Consider the following 23,355-nt stretch of genomic DNA (forward strand, 5'->3'; position numbering starts at 1 on the left):
CGATGTGGCCAAGCGTCGTAACGCTGGTTAGGCGATCGAAGTTTACACATTCGAACGCTTGTACGAGTCAATTTGTCGAAATTTCGGAAGATACGGCTACGAAGCCTCAATTTGCGTCTCGTGAAAAGCAGCGCTGATTCGGTCCCCTGTCCAAAAGCTTACAACAGTCGCGCATAGAATTCTGGTTGTCATTGCATCAATTGGTATGCTGTTACTTGGCACCTCGATTGTGAATCTCACTAGGTGGAAGTTAGTATGCACTTCTCGAGGTCTCTGACTGAAGTTTCCAACCCTTATCTTCTATGGTTTCCCTCACTTTCCTCGTCCAACCACCTGAACGTGTAAACTATGACGCTTGGCCGATTTTACGAGCCGATGGAGAATACGATACATACACTTCCGTTCACGAATATCGCGACGTGATTCGTTTAAATCGCCCAGCGAATGATTTTCCATTTCTACGATCCTAGAAAATACATCGTAGCGCTTCGATGACCAGTAATAAGTAAGTTGCAGTCAGAAGAAATATATTAAAAGATCTTTTCGCGGTATAATTGGCTCGATCGTCTTGTCATCCGATCTGTAAGCAAGAGTTACGTTGGTACGTTTCCTAAAAGATCGTATCCTGAACGCCACTATTCCTAAACTGTTTGAATTGTGTTGAAGTGGTCGCCACTTCTAAGAAAACTCTACATCTGGTCTTTAGTTTTCTCAAGCACCGAAGCCATCGACAGCGCATAGACAAAAGACTGCGTCGAAGGCTTCAGGGTTTTTCAGTCATAGGGTAACGCTGCTAGCGTGCGGATCTAGATCGGCTCGTGTTGTATTCCAAACTTTGTACTTATACTTTAATATTCAAAATATATATATATGTAAACTCCCTAAAGTTCACGTGGGATAGGGACTCTTTTTGTTTTACGGGTAGCACGACTTTCTTTGTTTCGCGAACGGACAAAGAGCAACATCAGAGACAGACAAGATCACAGAATAATTACTTAAAATTTTGAAGACTGACGGAGAAAGATCGGTAGCTCAGGACGTCTAAAATCGATTCTCTATTTTCAGGTAAATATTGTACAGAACTTGTTATTTCCCGTTTACCTAATTTATTGTTATTTATTGTTATAGACGGATATCAATTGTCATTTATTTTTCTATTTTATCTAATTACTTTCACAATAAAACTCGATTTTCAGAATTCAGAATCGATCACCTGAATTATCCCAAGATTTACGATCTTACATATATATTTTCTACCTTACAATTTATTCACGCGTTTCTTTGTATTCACATACATCCAATAACCTTAACAAATTGAATTCAAAGAACTTTATGATTTGTACCATTTGTTAGTTGAAATCGGGCGATACCACGTAGCGTATGCGATCTTACGTTCGCGAAATAGGGGCTTTTAGATAAATAAAATGTACACCACCGATACATTAATGATTTTATCAAAACATGTATTCTCGTAAGAACACAATTTGCATAAATATCCGCAGTGCGGTCGTGCAACCATCTTTATTCCATGTTCTAGCTTAGAATCTTTTTATTAGAGAGAAAGAAAGAGTACATACTGTATCTTCCTATATATACTATCTCCTGACCCATGACCGAGGTTTCGAAACTTTATCGTCTATGCTTTATGTCAATTTACTCGTCGATATACCGGAACACGTAAACCATGACGTTTCTCAGTCTTTTACGGTCTCACGGAGGATACTATACGTCCTGTTAAAAAATGTAGAATGCCGCATAAAATTCCTGTGTCACCGTGTCAATTTCTCGGTGTATTCATTCACAACCTCGCTATAACGAAAAAGTATTCTTTTCTGTATCCGATCTATGATCTCTTCGACTACTTATTTTCCGCCATTTCTATTAACTTTTACAACTGTGTCGTCTAAGCTTGTTCATCGAGATGATTGATTTTATGATTCCCTGGAAACTACTATACTTTAGCTTCAGTTCCATATCTTATTGCAAAATTTACAACTCCGCACAGAACTACGATTGTCGTTGCAACAATCCATGTCGTTGTTCGATTCTTCGATTTACGGTCTTTTCCTTTTCTCCTTATCGTGAATGTTACTGTATTTCGGTGATTAGCTCGTATCTCTTAATCGGTAATTTTTTTTTTTTTTTTAAATTGCACATTCTACTCTACGGATTTTTATTATTAGCGTCAAAATTTCCAAGGTGTAAGGTATAACGAAACAAGTTTCAGCAGGTTAGATAGCTAAACTGAATAATTGATTATTGTAAAACTAAGAAGCAGCGTAAATTGAAAATTTTTAACAATACCACGGGCTACATCCTTGGCTTGTTTCCATCAGCGTTCTCTCTCTCTCTCTCTCTCTCTCTCTCTTTTTCCGAGTTTCCTCGCATTCATTTAGTTTGCAGACCTCTTTCGACCTAACCTTTTCCTTCTACAAATTTCGTTCACTATTCAATCAACCATCTGAACTTTTCACTCCTCTCGTCCAACCAATCACCACTTTCTTTTAACGAAAGTTATATATTGTCCAATAGAGTTCAAACACAAGAATTTAGTTGATATATCCGCGTAGTATCGAAGTAAAAACTTCAATATTCAACGATATATCCAATAGAAGAATTATCGTAAAACAATTTCATTGTACATTGTAAAATAATAGTAATAATTCGTGCTGCGTAAAGGATAACTCGTAACATTGACATCGCATGTCACTGTTATGCTATTTGTACTGCTCCTCTTTCAATTACGATATATCTATATCTCAGTGGATCGTTATCGTTATTTATCTTGTTTCTAGAAAAATATGCGTTTTTGCAGTTCTCGCTAAGCTCTACAAACGATAAAACGAGAAGCAGAGCAAACTGCTTTTTTCATTCCTCTTAACGTGACAAATTGACGCAAGGGATGACAGCCGACTCTGTTACGGTCCTCAAATTTTTTATATCCTCGTGCTGTTTGAACGAATAAAAGAGACTTTTAATATTCCACGGAAAAACATTGTTACAAAAGTGAAACAAAAAGATCTTGCTGGAAGTTGAGAAACTTTTTAACGGTAGGAAAACACGATCGGATCGAAAACGATGCAAATCGGTAAAGTGTTTTCGCGCCATTAAGTTGGCCGGAGCATCGAGGAATTCGTAAAACCATTCACCATAAGAAACGCGACTCGACTTACAAAGTTAAATCCATCAGATTTCAAACTTCTTATATAATCGGTTTATTCGCCATGAGAACCAATTTTCATAGCTTGCGATCGCAAGGAAGATTGTTCGCCCAGTCTTTTGATAACGTTATGAGTTATCGAAACCATTTCTATCCCCGATGATTTTCACTGAACGAACGAGCTTTCACGGGCCCAAGATTTAATCGTCGCCGCCTCGTAATGAATTCGCCAGGGTTTTCTTAAACGACCGGCACACCCGCCGCCAATTACATCGCCGATTAAATTACGACCGCCTGGCAGAAGGTGGGTCGGTGTCGCGAATGAAATTCCGGCGAACCGACTGCTCTCGAAATCTTGATACTCTCGTATATTTCATGCTCTTTCATCTGCCGACTATATGGGTGGCTTACATTTTCATGATTTTCAGAGATACTCTATAACCAAGGTTTTGTTTAGTAGGATGAGAAGCTTAAGTAAAGTCTACTTCGGTTACATTATTGGAAAATTAATTTATAGCTTTAAACGAGACGAGTCGGACTTTTCTGCGAATTACACATTTCTCGTCCGATCGATGGAAAATTTGGTTCGTTGATAAAGCAATGGCGAATGTTAATTAAAAGAAACAGAAGAAATTCTTCTGTTCAATTTATCTTTTCCATTATTCTAGAACTTTTTAGACAAGTTTTCGTATGTCGAAAACGATAAAAAAAGATCAGGTGTGAGTATAAATGATCCGCTTTATACGCACATATATATTTTTTACACGATTCTTGAAATTCTTTTACCGTATCATGCAACTTGAGAATATACACTGTTTTTATATATCCGAGGTATCGGCAATAATTTTAAGTACCGTAGCATTTTAACGACATTTTTACTTTCCTCTCAGTCTTAGGAGGACTAATTGAATTTCATCCGTTTAAGGTTCATAAAAAATACATTTCGAGATATAAAAACTGACAAGGCGAAAAGTGAATTTAATTATAGGTACTTGCCTTTAATTCTGAAAAACTAAGAGTCGATCTTTTATACGCAGAGACGTTCATTCTCAACAAAGGATATGTTTTCAGAAAGCTAGAAACAGTGAACATTTCCATGTTATTCTTTTAAATCTACCTTATTACATAATATAATGATATACCATATTATTATACGTCATCCATCTTCGAGATCTTTAGCACATCATCAAAGTTGTCTAACACGAACTATATCTTACGTTACACACTTCAACGATATCCTCCATTATCCTCAAGATATTAGCCGCGTCCTCGAACCTGCGATTAGCGATACATCCTTCCATTTTCTACCTACTCTGTTAAACTTCCATTTTCAAGGAAAACTACGTTTTCGCAGATCTGTAAATCGTTCCCAGACTTTTCCTACATTTATTTTACGTACTAAACGATAGTAAGGTCATCGACATCATTCTACTTCAAAGTTCTTGCTACGCTGTCTCAAAGTCACTTAACGCGAACTATATATCTTACGTCAAACTCTTCGATATCCCCTGTTATCGTCCTGGTATAATTTATTCCCGCTAATAAGCGATTTCCCAATTATCTCGCCGACAGCAACGTCCTTCCATAAACTTCCATCTTCGCTAAAAAAAAATTCGTTCCCATAAGCTTAATAATTGTTTCAAGTCGGTCTTCTAAAAATCTGCTCGTCGCATACGCGTATCGCGTGATCCTTGTGAAATCGTCTATCCATTCTGCTCGAAAATCCGCGATACAATCCTAACGCTAGCCGTATCTTACATCAAACACTCCGACGACAATACTCGCATTATCCCTCGATATTACTCATTTCCCGAAGCATGTGATCCCCTAATTACTTCCAACAACACGTGCTTCCCCCATCCGTGGCGAAACTTCCGCCTCGAAATTCGTGTGCCATCCGTCGCTCCATGGACCCTGCGAAAACATCCACGCGCCCTGACGAGGCAGCAACAGCTCCGTTTCAAACGTTCATCAAGGATCTTCTTTAAACAATCCTAGCCAAGCAATCTTGTCGACGATTAAATTACGGGGGCCGGGCAAAGGTGAGCTAGCGGGGCCAAGTCGCAAATGAAATTCCGGCGAACGGAATCCGGCAGAAATCTTAACGATCCTCCGCTATCTTCTCGGGACAGAGTGGCAGGGCGACTGGGAGAGCGTGGCTCAAGGGAGCCGGTGCAATTTAAATCTGGCCAACCTCGCGACGCCAACCCCATCGCGCGGAGGATGGGACAACGGGACGCTTAAAATGCCTCTGTGTCCGATTAAATCTTAACAACCTAATTTCCCGAGTCCCGCGCGTTCACCTCCGTTCGATGTTCCGCTGCTCTTCGATCTCTCCGCCATCCCACCAACCTTTCGGTTCCCAACGTTTTTCATTCTAACTTCTATTCTTTCTTTTATCCCTGCTTCTATCTCTATCCATCTTTTCGTTCGTTGGATCGCTGCTTTTCTTTTGATTTTCTTCAATCGAGACTTGAATCGGAACGAACGAGTCTCGGTAGGGAGTTCGTGGTTGTTGTACTTGATTCGCTAGGTCGAAGATCGTCTCCTTTGAGAACACCAATTGCCCGATTGTGGACACCTGTGTGCCGCTTTCGATTCGGTTAATGGAAAGAATTCTTCTCTTCGTGTTTCCACTTGCATGCGATTTTCAGACACAGCGTGGACCAGTTATTGTAAAATCGTTAGAAAGATCGACCAATCGTTGGAGAAATGTTTACAAGTCACGCGTGTTATAAAATAAGTTTTGACGTTCGATATTTAATTGACTCACACAGCCATTAGAACACATCGGATACTCTCTGATAATTAACACGTGGCGGACGTCAAAACAAAAGAGCGTAGTTAGAAGTCGTACCAACTTTGCACGTAGGAACTAGCGATCATACCAACCTAACGTTTTCTTCGACAAAAAATTCCGAATAGTATTAGATGCTTTGCGAGTTGCGATTTACCGCGATTGTCTACATTTAAATAATTTTATTTTACTTTATCGTACTTCCTTTTATATATATGTATGTTATTGAGATACGTATAATTTTGTGTGCTAGACTAGATTGACCGCGTAGTAGTGACACACGTATGTGAATATGATTGTGTGAAAGTATGCGTGTGCGCTACGTCTCGAAAACAGACGAATGTAACTGTTCCGTTGGTAGCGTGGTACGGAAGATGGCGAGACAAAGAAAGTGTCGAGAAGCGTGCAAATGTATATCGACGAAGAAATCGTCTATTAAATAAGTCTAAAACTATTTTAATATGAATTCTAAGTGTAACCTTAGCGTTCCTTTACTTTTATTTCGACAATTAAGATCCACAATTAAAGAGAGAGAGAGAGAGGGAGTGAATTTCTACTTTGCTAGATACAATTTATCAGAAAATTTGATACGAGTAAGTAAAATCCTGTGTACCGAGCATTAAGACGCGTATAAATTCGCAAACATCATCTGGAAACGATCTATTATACATACGTACAATACGTCGTTGGTGAATATTCTGCGCGAACCGTTATATCGCGTGTCGCCCTGCTATAATATATTATGTATCCTTAGACAATGTCCGTAAATATACATACGTGCACCCTTTCTACAGCGATATAAATAAAGCAAGTATAAGTCGTCCGTTATAGAACGGTAAGAAATTTACAACAGTTATCAATAATCTAAGAGACGCGTTACAAGATTGTATTTAATATCGATTTACGTTGTGCAATTGCAGTGGGAAGTTGCGATCCGACTTAAATACTTAAGCAATCAAGACGAGTCTTCGGTTCTCGAAACTTCAATATCAGATGTCTTCGTAAATAATGCATATTCATCCAAATGCATGGATACGGGTTTGCTCTAGATTTGCCCGCACTAGATTCTACGTGCTAGACAAAATTTAGTTGAAATCGATGGTCTTCGCTGCTGTAACGTTTCCTTGCGACGGGATTTAGTTAACTGCTTTCTTGCACTCGCGTTGTTAAATTACGCCTGGGCCAACTTGCCAAACTAATTCTCGGGAATGTGAACATTTTCGGTGTACAGGGCGCGGTCCAATAACACGTACGAACGGCCATAAGCTACTATCTGACGAAGAAATAAGAAAACAACTAGTAGAATAAAATTGCTTCGTACGACGCCTAATTTTAGTTAGAAAATCGAGCTACAAAATTTATCAAGTACGCTTGAACTTGGTTAATTACTACCTAGGTACGAGTAAACAATCGGCAGAATTCCGCGTGTGAAAATAAGCAAAATACGTGCAACGGAATTTTATGCATAGCTCGTACACGTTACTCGGTCGCACCCTGTATGTAACTGGGTAGCTCCCAGAAAAACTACCTCGAGTGAATGTTAAACGCGCGTAGTATATTTATAAAAATGCTCTACGGTTAGCGTTCAAATACTTTCGCCAATCTCAGTATCTTTTTTAATGTTATTCCATTTCGATATCATTTTACCATCGTATTTTACCAATGCAGCATCGCAATAGCACTAAATCGTTGCTCGTATTTATGATAATAATTAAACGGAGATTTCAGATTAAGCAAACAAACTGTAACGAATTACAACTTTTACGTCTCGCAAGAGCAAACAAAATTTTGGTTGTATAAGGGATAAAGCGGAGGTCAAAATTTTGATTTCACATTATAATACGATTATGGGATTTTCAATATAAACAGCGATACGTTAAATAATTACGAATACCATTATACACGATAACGCGCAAGTGGAATTAATTAGCGAGAAAAAACACACGCTTACGTAGTCGTACAATAATTCGTTGTTTTCCCGAGCTTAAAATATCTGCAGAAGATTGCGCCTAACTAGCCCGTAGGATATTAAATTCTGTTGACCGTAATCAGCGAAATTCATTTCGCTCGGTTCATGCGGTATTCGTCTGTTGTGCTTTAAACTGCATTCAAAGTGGCGAATCTGTTCCGGACAGGTCGATTGAAGTGCCTCAAACCCTTTCACGATTTCCACTGATGACAAACATCGATCTTCCTTCAGTGTTGCACGCGAAACGCTGTTCTTGCTCCTCTATGATCCTCTATAAACCTCGATTATCGTTATGCCAGCCTTTATTGCTCCGTTTACGAAACCATCTTTAGAAAAACAATAATCGACAACAGTACATTACGGTATAATATCTCTTCTCTTCTCCAGAAATTTTACGATAAATAATTTCGGAATATTTGGGAAAATTTCTGATTATTCAGAGGACTAATTTTAAGAATTTTTTCCAAATTTTGTAACTAATTCTACGATTATCGCAAAAGGTATCTTTCGTCGAGGACAGAACGGTGTATGACGAATTATCTTTGCCTCCTTTCTTTTTATTTATTTATTTATTTATTCCTCCGATCACATTTGTTGCTAGGTTTAAGAAATCAGCTTGGAAATGACGATCAAGCGCGGAATATTCCATTACGTAATTACCTTTCCTTTCTTCGAGACTGCTATACTCCAGAGAATTTATTATTTCATTTATATCCGCTATATTTAAAAATTTATCTGGAAAGATCGGGGCGAGATGGTGAGTGTAGCGTGTCCAATAAGGTCAACTAGAAAATTCACCATTTCCAAGCAGCGTTCGAAAATCCAAGCACGTTGAGAAACACACTGGGCGAACGAGTTGACGTGCATTTTTCTAAGTAAAATATTCACGTCGGAATTTTTATTATTCAGCGGGATCGCGGCGGAAGTCGCAATTATTTCCGGTGAAACGCGGCTGTCTCGAAGACCGTGGAGCCAAGTGCATCCGCGAAATTACAAACACACGACCCATGCACGAAAAACTTCAACATTTTCAGTCGTGTAACTCGATGAAAGCTACAATTCGCTGGTGTACGCAGCGTAATATACCAGCATGAAACCGAGCTTACAATTCGGTTTAGCCTTTCCTTCGACCAAAAAGGCAACGAAAAAAGGAAACCCGCAGGCGCTCCTTGACTGCACGCTGAAACAAAACCCAACGATAAAACCTCTGGAATAGTCTGAGCAGGAGCTACCTGTCGTTAAACGCATCGCCGCGGTTCCTACAACCACCACCTTCTTCTCCTTCTACTCCTTCGTCCCTGCTCTCTTTCTTTTTCCTTGCCTCCTCTTTCTACCAAGAAAGTTCGAGAATACTATTCCAACTTGAACCCAGGTCTCGAGCTCATTAATTCTCGCTCAAGAGGGTCGACACCTTCTACGATCGATGTTGTTGGTGTGAGAAGGAACGCACCAACACTTTGTACGCTGTGCACGTACAATATCAAATACAAAACGACAGCTATGTTGTATACGTGTGAACCGTATGTTGCAGGAATTTGCTCCGGTTTGCGAGAGGTGCGCATCCAGATACCGACGGCCGTGAAGAAAGGTGACTCGGCGATACTCAACTGCTGGTATGACACCGAGGGGGATCTTTTATACGCCGTCAAGTGGTACAAAGGGGGTCAAGAGTTTTATCGCTATGCCCCGAACGAGATCCCAGTCGTCAAGACTTTCCCCATCGGCAACCTGACGGTGAAGGTGAGCATCGTGTTCTGTCTATGCATTTTCTTTCGCACACTCGACCTCGTAGCCTGCGAGCCTATGCAGAGTGTGGAGGGTCGTCGATACTCGATAGAGAGTGTCGGGTATCGGAATGACGCCAGATTGTTATACAGGATGCCCCAAAAATGAAAACACCACGAGATTTCTAGAGTAACGACGAATATCGTATTTCTTGTTTCTATCGCTTGTCTTCTTTTTCTCGTATGCTCGACCTCGTGGCCCGCGAGCCTACGCAAAGTCTACAGGACCGTCGACGTTGAACCGAGAGCGTACGAGGTATCCGAACGAAATCAGATTATTATAGAGCATATCTGAAAAATGAAATCACGACGTAGTTTCGTAAAGTAACAGCGAGCATCGTGCTCCATTTGTATTTCGCCTTCCTCGTGGCATTTCGACCTCGTCACACGACGACTAAAAGGGAGTCGATGCTTAACGGAGAGTATGAGACCGCGAACGACGATATTTGTCGATTAGTAATTCAGACTTTCGCGTAGTACGCTGCAATTTTTCACGTAGCGGATAATGAAAAATTGGTGGATTTCGATCGCCGATATATTCATTTTTATGGTAAAGTATCGGTTACAGAGGATTCAGTGAATGAACATGGATATTTGAGATTCAGAGTGGCACGTGCAGATTTGTGTGGAGATTTGTAAGTGGTGCACGTGGCCAGAATGTATATATATTGCACGTGTGAGACATTTAAAAATGCAGCATGATTGAGAGTCGAGAGTATGGCATACGAGTCGAGAATCGGAAATTGAGTTCACAGTTGTTTTGATTATTTTACTAATAAATATCAGTAATAAATAATCCTCTTCGTTGATAATATCCTCCTTAATTCTCTCATATTGCTTTTTACTCTGTATTCCTCTTAAGAACGCTTCAATGACTACTGAACATAAGTAGTAATCAACTACTATTTCAAACAGAACAACGCATCTGTCTCTTTCTCTGTAAAAATTGGAATCTTGCAATTAATCGCATTTCGTCTAAAAAATAACGTTTCATTTTCCACTCGTAATATATCGAAATAATTCAAAGTGATTTCTTTTTTAGAATCGATAAAGTTGCTAATGTTATACAGATGTCATATCAACGTCGACGCGTTAGATTAATATTTTAATACGTAGATAACGTTGTTGCTCCCATGCTGCGCTTTAAATGTACGTTGACTTTAATCCCGTCCCTTCACACCCCCAAACCAAGAAAAAAGTAATAAAAAGTAAAGCAAAGTAAAAGGCAGGTAAAGCCGAAGGGGACTGTTTATTAAGAAATTTATCGCAATGAAGGAAGGTTAAATGGAAGAATAACCAATCGTTGTAAAATACGATAGAAAGATATCATTGTCCTCTCTTCGACGAAACTTCGAGTCGCGTTGGTTTCTCTAATGAGCGGAGGGAGGCAACGCCGTCAATTTCGTCGAAGAATTATTCCAATGTTCGTTTTTACGAGTTTGTCACGGAATGAGCAAAGGGGTTCCTGGAGAATCGAAGTATTATCGCGAAGACTTTGCGATCATGGCCAAAGATATCGTAAACACGGCTCGTTTTCTCGTGGATAACAAGGGTGCGTGACTCGTTAAAGGCCAAGCAGTGAAATAATGCGTAAAGGTTGCGCGAAGCCGACGTAATAAGTAAATTTTTGCAAACTTTTGTAAAAGTACTCATCGAACTAGAAAAACAGACGCTTTATAATAAACTTGCTATATAAAACGTTCGTCTGATCTACGATTTAAAAGAAATTATAGTTTATCATAATGCCGTGTGGTTATATGTTTCGTTGAATCTGAAAATCTTCAGCTTTAAAGTCAATGCGTAAAATAATACGTTGCCTTTCATTTCGATTTCTTCGGCAAACACGAATTTCATAGTTTCTCGTTGCCGGTTACGATCCGAATAGATTAAAGTCGAAAGTGACTTTTTTAACCCCAAGAGAAATATTCTGTTAATATATTCGTTAATTTTTAGAAGTGGCAGATAGAAGGATATTAAAACGGTAGAATTGCCTTGGTGGAATGGTACGAGGAAATGGGAAATTCTATTCATCGGTGGGTGCTGATGCTGATGAAAGTTGGGCTGGTAGACGACAGGATTAAAGAACATTTCATAGACGTTCGATAGCTTAGGATATTCGGGCGATAAAGGGGGTGTTTTATGCGGTAACGCGTAAAACAGCGGTGAGCTGGAACCCCTTACGAGAGGAACGACGGCTTAATGGCAACCAGTGGTCTCATAATCGTCCAACCCGAATTTTAATCCCGTCAGGGTATATTTTTTCCCCCCATTTCGTCGCTGCTCTTCTCTTTTTCTTCGAAACCAGTATCCGCCTGCGAAAGACTGATTAGATCTCCACTTTTCCATGAAACGGTGGAAAATTCGTTTTCGAACGTAAAACTAATCACGGGAAGCACAAATTTCCGTCTTTTTATTTTCTTTTCTTTTTTCTTTTAAGAACGGGGGATCGTACTTTCGAAAAACGTTGGAGATTAAAAATTCTCTTTCACCAATTTCATACTTCAGAAGTGTATCTTTTACGAACTTTAATACAGTGAGTTCTAATTAGTCTTCGAAGAGTCGAAGAAGAAGCTAAAGTTCGAAAGAAAAAGTCTCTTTCGACTGGATTTATAGCGGAGATTGGTCGGTAAAACATCGTTGTTTAAGGCGTTCGTCACCGACGTTTTATCTATACTAACGTAGTATCTTTACTGTGATTAGTTTATTTACAATAAATGAATTAAAAACAGATGTTTTTCAGGATGTTATCAAACAGGAGATGATGGCTATTTAACGTGAGCTAATCGCAATAACGTATTATAATTAAGACAACTAGATAGTTAATTTGCAACTCTCGACAACGCTAGCTACACTCTCTCGACGACTCAATTCGCACTCTCTGACTTCTTAACCCCTGAACTCCTATAACCACGAGAGAGACTCGTGGTGAGGGATTTGTGCCATAAACGGAACCCGCGAGTCTGACTCGTGGTAATTTACAAATTGCTAGCGATTCATTATCCACTTTGAAATAATAAATTGTTTTTGTTAGCTGATCAATTGATCGCGATTACGCCCTTAAAAGCACTATTTGTCCTCAAACCTTGTTTATTATTTCACAATTCCTTTTGTAGCCCCTAAATATACATGTCATAAGAAGTTTACATTTTGCGCCAGTTCGAGCACACGGCTGAACAGGCGAATGGCTCGCGCGATCGGCAGATAGCGTGCAAGCCAAGGGGTTAACTGACACTGACTGTTAATTCGTTTTCGTCCCTTAGCAACCCCTTGTCTTTTGTCTTAACCCCATCACGCACATGTTTCGCGATCGTCCACGATACTACGCTAATAATATATGTCGGAGATGAAAGGACATCGGGGCCTTTTTTTTGCAATGTTTGGGAAGGTCCCCGATACTCTAGTCCAGACTTTTTATTATACTTAAACAATAAAACAATAAAAGTGAGAAATAGCTGTTTATAATAAATATAAGCTTTCCTCCTTGATGGTACGAGGCGGGTCTGCGACGGTTCTTGTAATCTTCTTGTAGAAAAAACTTAACTGTGTTAGCAATAAAGGCAGTCATTTTACTGAATTAATTGGTTATCGTTTAAAATTACGCGACAAGTGTCCCGTTATGTCACTTCGAGCCCAAGCCCACTGTCATAAATCTCGGACAATCATAATTGACTTGACTCATAAACAGCTATTTCTCAGTTCTATCGTTTAAGTAGGGCTATAATAAAAAGTCTGGACTAAAGTATCGGGGACTTTGCCAAACATTCGGAAAGAAAGGCTCCGGTGTCCTTTCATCTCCGACATATATTATGAAATATTGTGAACATATATCACGAAATGGTACGATAAGGATAAAGTATCTGTACAAGATTCGTGACACTAGGTGTGATTCCTTACGCGGAAACAAAGCTTTGAAAGGAAGACTAGAATTGTAGAATAAAACTTTTCCGTGCCGAGCTTTGTTTTTCATTTGTATAGATGGAACAGAAGCACGTTTGTAAATATAAACGTGTGTAGGAGTATATTTGTCCATGGTGAAAAAGTCGCTTCACGATAAACGTACGCATGCTCGAAAAAGATTTCCAAGTGTTTGTTTTCGAAAATAAAGCCTTGCATGAAAAAGGTGCATCGTGAAATTTAAATTTCGCTCGAAGTAAAAAGTCTCCTCTTCGCTTGTGCCGCGTACATTCTCTACTTTACAACTGTAGTAGCACCGTAATAAAAATTAATGTCAAAAGTTAACGGAAAAAATGTAGAAAAATGTGAATTCTGTGATTCTGACGAATTTTGACGAATTTAATAGCGAAATAAATCGCGATAACTCGATCACGATTCTATCTAAATAGAAGTAAAAATAAATTTTCATAAGCCCAAAAATAATAATCGAGATCCTGTCGTCTTATCAGATTTGTCGGATTTGACAGCTCTAATAATAAATATCGAACGTATTACAAAATGTTTGCATAAATAGCGCGAAACGTTTCGCGATTCTCCGTTTGCCTAGTCCGAATGAAAATTTTTCGTGGTTTTCTCGCCACGACGAATTAACATCGGAACTCCTTCGTTTCTTGACAGAAGTAGAATACCAAGTGGTAAGCGCAATTCCCACCGAGAGAGCAGCAAAGTTAATTTAATTTGTAGCGTTAATTTCCGTAGCCATCGTTTTCCGCCAAACGCGGAAATGAATATTTGACGATCGAGTATATTCGTAAAAGCTGGAACAAAAAGATGAAACACCTTTCGTACAAGCGTACATTACGCTTCTTTAAAGTTAAATACACGAAAAAGAAAAAATAAAAGAGAGAGAGAGAGAGAGAGAAAGATTGCATGGGCTAACCACTGACGAGTTGGCATTCGTCCATTTGAAGATCGAATCAACCCTTATGAAATCTATCTATTTTCGTGAGTAGATAAAAATCGATGTAATTTTTTAAAATTGAAATAAAACCATCGGGGAAATTCAATCTTCCAACCTGTCAGTCTTTCACAAACAAGGGGGGTGGCTCTCGCCATTTCGAAACGGAAAAACGAATATTACTTCCCCTCAGTACCGTTTCGAACTTCCGAACAAACTATACGCCAGCTTACAACGGTTCCACTAACTGAACAAATACATTTTAATCCTCTGCAGCGTGCCGTGTAACGTAGAAGCTACACACTCGCGTGTCTGTATTTTTTAAAAATCTTTTATTTACTTTAACACCGCGCTACTATATTTTATTACGACACCTCCGCGTGCCAAGCTGCCCGTTAAGTGATTCCATAAGCAATATCGTGTTTACATATGCACGTAATTTCCAAAATGACGCACGCAAACTGTAATTCACTTATTTTTTTTTTTGGCCAATAGTATATTATACGTTGCTTTATTTATTTATTTATTTTATTTTATTTTTTTTAGGACAATGTTTCGCCTTTCTAGCAAACTTTTTATTTTTCCAAAATTTCTTCGAACAAAGGTTGTTAAGATTCTAGCAATTGATCGTTTCTCCATCGTATTAATCCTCGACCATTCTTTGTATCAATTCGATAACGTTACGTTTAATGAAAATAGGACAGCCCTCCACGCCACTTTGTTATTTGTCAACAAAGCGAGAGAACGTTATTTCACTTTTTTTTTTTTTTATTTGTAACGAAAGAATTTGCGTAACTTTTACCATTTTATTCCACTGATCCTTTTACCAGGCCAACATCCAGGACAATTTATTTACCAAAGAACACATTAGATTAAAAACATACCGTGCGTGGTATTTTATTATAAAATATCCTCTGGAAACACCTCTAGTAGCTCGCTCTATTTCATGCAGTGTATGATGCAACAACTCGATCTTGGAAAAACGACCATCTAAATTATCAACCCCCGTTGTGCCAGGCCGAAATATAAAGAAAGACAGTAATTAATTAAAGCGTGTTTTGCGAGCAGGCAAAAATTTCCTATTACGAAGGTATAGTCATCGGCCCTGCGGACTCCTTTCGAAAGCCGCAACGAATAGGTGTGCAGCGAAAATGTCGCCACGCCATAAACATGCGGCTAGTCAGCGTCGGATTTTTTATCAGCTCCAGTAAATCCAAGGGAAACCGCGTTCGCCGATCCCATCGCCATTTACCTCGGGCGAATTCCCGCCGCGGCGACAAGCCTACGCGCGAATAAATCGCGAGGTGTCGCGAAATTTCGCGTAACCGGGCGTCGGAGCGCCGTTACGGAGCCGTAATGTTGCTCGTAAACCGCGCGAAAAGCCAATGTGCGGTCGGCGAGGCTGACATCGAGTGGCCCTCGCAATCGATATCGCAAGGAGGCGTTTGTACGGTCCGTTGAGCTCGACTCGTCTTCCTCGTCGTAGAAATGCTCTCGTGGCTCGATTCTGCGACGAAACAATGCGACGAGCTGACCATCACCCTTTGTCTTCCGGTCGATTGATCGATGCTCGCGCGGTCATTCTTCGATGTTCGTTTTTTTCCTTCTTTGTCTCTCTCTCTCTCCCTCTCTCTCTCTCTTTTTTTGTTGTGTCGAGTTTTTTCCATGCCGTGGCACAGGTTGCTCGTACATGGACAGGTAGAGTCATAAATCCTCGATTGTCAGAGCCGATTCATAGGCATCGAAGATGCAGGACTGGTTGTGACAAAAGACTAGTCACAGAGTAGGAACTTGAAACTTTTCCTCGTGCGCTGTTGGATGACGGATGGAGCGGTGACGTAGGATTAATCATTTGACAGCGTAATCGAAGGACGAAGAATCCCGAACGAACGATGCGGCAAATAATTATTTCTTCGACGCGAAAATTTTCAAGCGGAAGAACGATGCGCATTTTCAATTTTTTCCAGGGAATAGATATCAATGTTTAAATATAAGTATCCAGAGGTGTGTGTGTGTGTATGTGTGTGTATGACAGATTGCTCGAGATTCTCTCGTACCACGTTCGTTGCGCAGTTTATCGCTGTTGAATCGTCGCATAGTTTCGAATCGAGCGATAAAACAAAAGATCGAACGATAGCGATGGAACGGCGATGATTCCTTCGTTGATATCAATTGAACGTAAAATTGGCATCGGTGTTTTCCTAAAAGGAGAAATAGATCAAAGAAAGCAGAGTTGTTCTGGAATATTCCGGTAAATGGCGGTGGACAATAGGCTTCATAAATGACAATGGAAACAAAAGACATTTGTCGTCATTGTTCGGCTCTGTTGCGCACCTGCACCATCCGACTTGTCCAAACGTGACAAATCCAAATGAATAGAAATCAAATGCTGACATATTTCGACCTTCGGAACGAACATGTCTGACGGACATTCGTTTAACGTTAACTTTGTACGGCTGATTCGAAACGATGTTCAATACATCTGGCGACGTTGTGTATATTTTTCATTTATCTTCGAGTCCTAGCTGTGCGCAACGTTCGCACAGATTAATTATTCGTCCGTGTCTTTTGTTTTCAACTTCTAATGGAACTGAAATTGCACTAAACAAATGCAGTAATTACAGTACTATGCGAAAACCTTAAACCACTTAGAGAACGGAAATGTTTTGTTTTTATGAACGAGTGTGAGGATCGTTTTAACTCTACAACTGGCACAGTGGACAAAACGAACAATTTGTACTTTGTTAGGGAAATTTTACGAATATAATGTAACTGCATATTCTTCAAACGTTCGTCCCTGTCGTACTTGTAAAACCGCTTTTATGCGGAAACCTTCAATTCCTAAACTAAAAACGAAAAGATCCTCCTTCTATCGGAATTAGCCCCTTTCAACTCGAAGAAGGACGTATCTCCGCGATTTTCACACTATTTGCACCTTTATTCTCCGTTGCAAAAGAAACAGAGTCGCGATAACTAGAAGAGTTTCTAGTCTGGCTCGGACGAGAACACGTCTACGTATTTCAAAAGAAATAAAATCAAGATAACGACAACGATCTCTACTCTACAAAAAAGAAAAAAAAAATTCCCCCATCCACGAGAAAGCTTCAAAGATCTCGCGATACACCTAACGCATCTTCGAGACTATGTCCACCCTTTTCCCTATTACCGAACCTCCCCGTTCTTCTGTGTCGTACATCGACGAGCTCTAAGGAAAAAAAAAAAAAACAAAACCTCTGAAAAGACCTCGGAACAGAAAAGCGAGTAGCGACTGCTCGCGAGGGTTAAGCGAAAGAAACGACCGTCGCGATACACGGCTGACTACGACGATCCTGTCTGTTGCAGAAAAGCGAAAGCAACTCGACCCGGGTTGCCCTGACGAACCTGGAACTGGACGCAGCGGGCGTCTACAGTTGCGAAGTGTCCGCGGATGCTCCTTCGTTCCAGACGGCCTGCGTCCAAGGCACCATGAACATAGTCGGTAAGAGAACGTGTTTATTAACCCTCCGGTCAAAGACTCGAGCTGCTTTACTTTACGAGCCGCCATAAGCGGCACATAGAACCGAAAGGTTCGATCGTGTGTACATATGTACACGTACACGTGTACATAGCCGAAGCTGTGTTGGCTCGCGAGCGCACTTTCGAACTGCGAATTAATGCCAGCCACCGGCTCGGTGGACTTAAAGGCTTACGCGAATCGCTGTGGACCGAGCCGAAGATAATACTGCGGGTACACGCGGCGGAATGAACGGGAATTAGGTGTCTTAGGCGCCCAGGGAACGAAGCCACCCCGGGGTTACGTTTTGCTACTCTTCTTTTTCAACCCCCTGCCCCTCGCTTCGCCCCCTTTTCGAACTTGCTGCGCGATTGGCCACTGGCAGAGTGAGTTTACGCCGTCGTTCGTATATACGAGGAACCTGTACGAAACCGTACATCGGCGGTAAAATCGTGTGCACCCTGTTTATATCTTGTAACGAATTTTTATGCAAATTCGTACGTTTTTCAGAGTGTAATTAAAAATGTTGAAGCCCGGTAGAAAATTGTTTTGCTCACGGAGTATGATAGAAAACATTATCATACAGTTCACTTTGAATATTTTACGCCTTGTCTTCGTATTATGTGCATTCTGTTCGATTTTGCGTACACTTTACTCGACACGAAGGGTCAGATTCGCGGGCTAAGAAGACATTACCCTTTAGATTTGAGCGTTAGATTCAACTAGAATCAAACATACTACAAACACTTATAATCCAAGTTACGGTAGTAAAAATTCTACCAAATAAAAAAAAAAAAAACAAAAATTTTGGATCCTCGGATCCTTTTGCTATAATACTGTACAGAAATCGCCAGTCCACATTTACCGACTAATTAAGAAAAACAGGTCATTCGACGATTCGACCTTCCGCCATACCGAGATTCGCTTAAAGTTGCACGAGACCCAGAGAATCTGCAGTGATTCGCTCTCTTTAGCTAACTCTTCGGTTAATGCAGTCGAACGAACGTCTAAAGTCTTCGTACCGGTTTTAAATCAGATAATAATTGTTAGAAACTGTAACGAGTTGCCAAACCATTGCTCCGATTAACTTCGTTCTTTGCGAATGCCTCGAGATTAGTACGTCGACGTTTCACTCGCTTCGTTTTTCGTCTCTTCTTGTTCCTTCTTTGGAAATTTTTTTTTTTCTAAGGATTTAGCAAGAGAATTTCGGTATGGGGGCGGAAAACGTTTGTCAACACTTGGCAGCTCGTCGAGCGACAAATTGGAGAGCGCAGAGTAACGAAGTTTCAATCGCGAAAGGATTGAACAGGTTCCTCCTGTGTATCGTGAATGTTGCGGAATGTAAATTTAAGGAGCGTTCCTTCCCTTTCGTTTGACGATACGTTTCGTATCGAGGCAAAAGGACGGTTTCGGTTATCATCTCGTGCTCCTGTCGAGTTGCTGGAAACGGAAACTTGTTAAATGATGTAATTAGGAGAGTAACAAGGGGAATATGTTTAATTTGTTTCCGAACAAATATTAAACGACTGGATTGGAGTTTAACCCTCCGGTTCTCGTAACCGAGATTATTATATAATACAGGGAATTTTCATCATTTTTTATCCATACTGATGCAATATAAGTCGAAGGCTAGTTTAGAAAATTTCGTTTCGAAACGCTTGCAGACTTCGAACAAGCTTCGCAACTTTAATTTCCATAACGCAAAATGTAATGCGATATAAATTCGAGTAATTTTTATTCTTACAAAGATAGACAGTGCAAGATTTTCAAAGAGTTTGGTTTTAAATATTTTTCCTGTGTTTATTAAAAATTCTATATTTTCTATCGTATTTCGTTATCGTGGAAAGCAACAAAAAAGCATAACTCGACGATAAAAAAGCGAACGAGGTAAAACAGGCGCACGCTAAAATTATAATATCGGTATTGTATCAGTATGCGATATGTTCGCGTAATGCATATAAAATCTCAAATATCACACAAATATTATTATAGTAAATTCTATATGAATCTATCATGTAGGATGTTAAAGCGTACGCGGTAGGAAAAAATTTCACACATTCGTGTGATTTTAGAGTTATTTTTCAAGTTACAAACAATTTAATTTCCTATAAATTTCATACGGCGATGCAAATGCCAGATATATAATTTTTTAATTTACCCTTTTCTCGAAACCGTAACCGCAAAGTTAATCGAACGGGACAAAGAAACGGGAAAATACATTTTCTAAGAAAATAAATCGCTTCGCTAAAAAGCAATCGAAATAGGTATTGTTGATCATCTTTCACACATCTTGCGTTATGGAAATTAAAATTAAAAAGCTCGAAGCTTCTTCGAAGTCTGTACGCGTCTCTAAACAAATTTTTCTAAATTACTCTTTAACTTTTTAATATTGCGTCAGTATGGATAAAAATGATCAAAATTTCCCGTATTATATAATAATCTCGGTTACGAGAGTTGGAAACCAGATATCGTGACGTTTCACGGAATCTTAGAAAATCAAGTTTCGTTATTTTAAATCGTATATTACAAAGACGATTGCTTAGATTTAAAGTAATGCATTACGACGATGATATTTCTACGAACATGAAAATAATTATCGAGAAAGAAAATGTAAATTGCTGTGACGAATTACACGTTTCATATACGTTGCCTGGTCTAACACGACGTTAGCAGATTGATATAGCTTATGGAAGAAATGAAAAGTGATAGGTGTAAGAATCGAAGGGTTAACAGAAGCGAAAGAAACTTTTTATTAAACATAGAGAAGTAAATCAGCGTTGTTAATTTCGACGTTCCATATTAGCATAGTATTTAGAAGGCCTTTCTTAATTGTTCGCGTGGAATAGAGTCAGACAACCGGAGTTATCATTTTGATGTATTAATTTATACGCAATTGTCGTTTGTTCGAATAGAATTACGGTATAACGAGCACTTTACGAGGTCGTTAAATTTCTCGTCTGCGTTAACCGGAAAATTGTAGGCCAGGGGAACATAGACGTCTCTAAATTGCAAGCAACGTAAAAGAGAAAGAGAAAGAGAGTTGCCGTATCGGAAAATATGATTAAGACACCAATAGAGGGTAAAAGTAACGTAGAACAGATCCGTTGTAAACGCGGTACAAGGGCGGTGTGTAGGTTGATGCGAAATAAAGCTAATGAGCTGCAACGTTCTCTCCTCTGACTGAAGCTTAAGAGAGAGGAGAACGGTGCGAACTTTACGAGAAGTTTCGCGTGCGCGGGCGCAAATTATTGAATTTTCATAAACCAATCTGTTTTTGATTCATTAACGAGAGATACGATGATGGTGGTTGGAAATACACGATCGACGATACGCGTTACGGTTCATAAGTATCTGAACATTTCCCACGATTTTCAGTAACAGCATTTAAATGTAAACAAAGTACGTAAATTAATAATGAATTAACGATCGCAAATAGTACTTGGCATCGTTTAACGGAATCAAAAGACTATAAATTTCAATTATTCGTTGTAAGATGGGGCAACGACATGTGCGACTACTTAATGCACACGGATTCGCGATATTTGTGCTGGTTCTGACAATTTGGTAAGAAAAAAACATCTTTTGGACAGAAAAGCATCGACGGTAGTTTTCTTATTGCACATTAGTTTCTAAAGATCATAATTATTTTCATCGTTTTAGTTATTCGTTGTAAGACGGGGCAACGACATGTGCGACTACTTAATGCACACGGGTTCGCGATATTTGTGCTGGTTCTGGTAATTTTACAAGGAAGAAACATCTTTCGGACAGAAGACCATCGATGGTAGTTTTCTCACCGCACATTAGTTTCTAAAGGTCATAATTATTTTCATCGTATCAATTATTCGTTGTAAGGCGGGGCAACGACATGTGCGACTACTTAATGCACACGGATTCGCGATATTTGTGCTGGTTCTGGTAATTTTACAAGAGAGAAACATCTTTCGGACAGAAGACCATCGACGGTAGTTTTCTCATCGATAATTAGCTTTTAAAGATCACAATTATTTTCATCGTTTCAATTATTCGTTGTAAGACGGGGCAACGACATGTGCGTCTACTTAATGCACACGGGTTCACGATATTTGTGCTGGTTCTGCTAATTTAACAAGAAAGAAACATCTTTCGGACAGAACAGCATCGACGGTAGTTTTTTCACCGCACATTAGTTTCTAAAGATCATAATTATTTTCATCGTTTCAATTATTCGTTGTAAGACGGGGCAACGACATGTGCGACTACTTAATGCACACGGGTTCGCGATATTTGTGCTGGTTCTGGTAATTTAACAAGGAAGAAACATCTTTCAGACAGAAGACCATCGATGGTAGTTTTCTCACCGCACATTAGTTTCTAAAGGTCATAATTATTTTCATCATTTCAATTATTCGTTGTAAGACGGGGCAACGACATGTGCGACTATTTAATGCACACGGGTTCGCGATATGTGAGCTAGTTCTGGCAATTTGGTAAGAAAAAACCATTTTTTGGACAGAAGAGCATCGACGGTAGTTTTCTTATTGCGCATTAGTTTCTAAAGATCATAATTATTTTCATCGTATCAATTATTCGTTGTAAGACGGGGCAACGACATGTGCGACTACTTAATGCACACGGGTTCGCGATATTTGTGCTGGTTCTGGTAATTTTACAAGAGAGAAACATCCTTCGGACAGAAGACCATCGACAGTAGTTTTCTCATCGATAATTAGCTTTTAAAGATCATAATTATTTTCATCGTTTCAATTATTCGTTGTAAGACGGGGCAACGACATGTGCGACTACTTAATGCACACGGGTTCGCGATATTTGTGCTGGTTCTGGTAATTTAACAAGGAAGAAACATCTTTCAGACAGAAGACCATCGATGGTAGTTTTCTCACCGCACATTAGTTTCTAAAGATCATAATTATTTTCATCGTTTTAGTTATTCGTTGTAAGACGGGGCAACGACATGTGCGACTACTTAATGCACACGGGTTCGCGATATTTGTGCTGGTTCTGGTAATTTTACAAGGAAGAAACATCTTTCGGACAGAAGACCATCGATGGTAGTTTTCTCACCGCACATTAGTTTCTAAAGGTCATAATTATTTTCATCGTATCAATTATTCGTTGTAAGGCGGGGCAACGACATGTGCGACTACTTAATGCACACGGATTCGCGATATTTGTGCTGGTTCTGGTAATTTTACAAGAGAGAAACATCTTTCGGACAGAAGACCATCGACGGTAGTTTTCTCATCGATAATTAGCTTTTAAAGATCACAATTATTTTCATCGTTTCAATTATTCGTTGT

The 23,355-nt window shown here is 39.6% G+C and overlaps 2 protein-coding genes across 2 annotated transcripts in view; both read left to right on the top strand.

Moving 5' to 3' along the window:
• Positions 1-23,355, top strand: part of LOC141445739 (uncharacterized) — a 199,162-nt gene that overhangs the window by 131,303 nt on the left and 44,504 nt on the right. The window lies entirely within an intron of this gene.
• LOC139986106 (cell adhesion molecule 3-like) overlaps positions 1-23,355 on the top strand; it is a 42,649-nt gene that overhangs the window by 4,869 nt on the left and 14,425 nt on the right. The window contains exons 2-3 of the mRNA XM_072001158.1: positions 9,458-9,666; positions 17,905-18,040. Coding sequence (XP_071857259.1) covers positions 9,458-9,666; positions 17,905-18,040 — 345 coding nt within the window. The remainder of the gene's footprint in view (positions 1-9,457; positions 9,667-17,904; positions 18,041-23,355) is intronic.

The sequence above is a fragment of the Bombus fervidus genome, chromosome 4 (assembly GCF_041682495.2).
Source record: "Bombus fervidus isolate BK054 chromosome 4, iyBomFerv1, whole genome shotgun sequence".
NCBI lineage: Eukaryota > Metazoa > Arthropoda > Insecta > Hymenoptera > Apidae > Bombus > Bombus fervidus.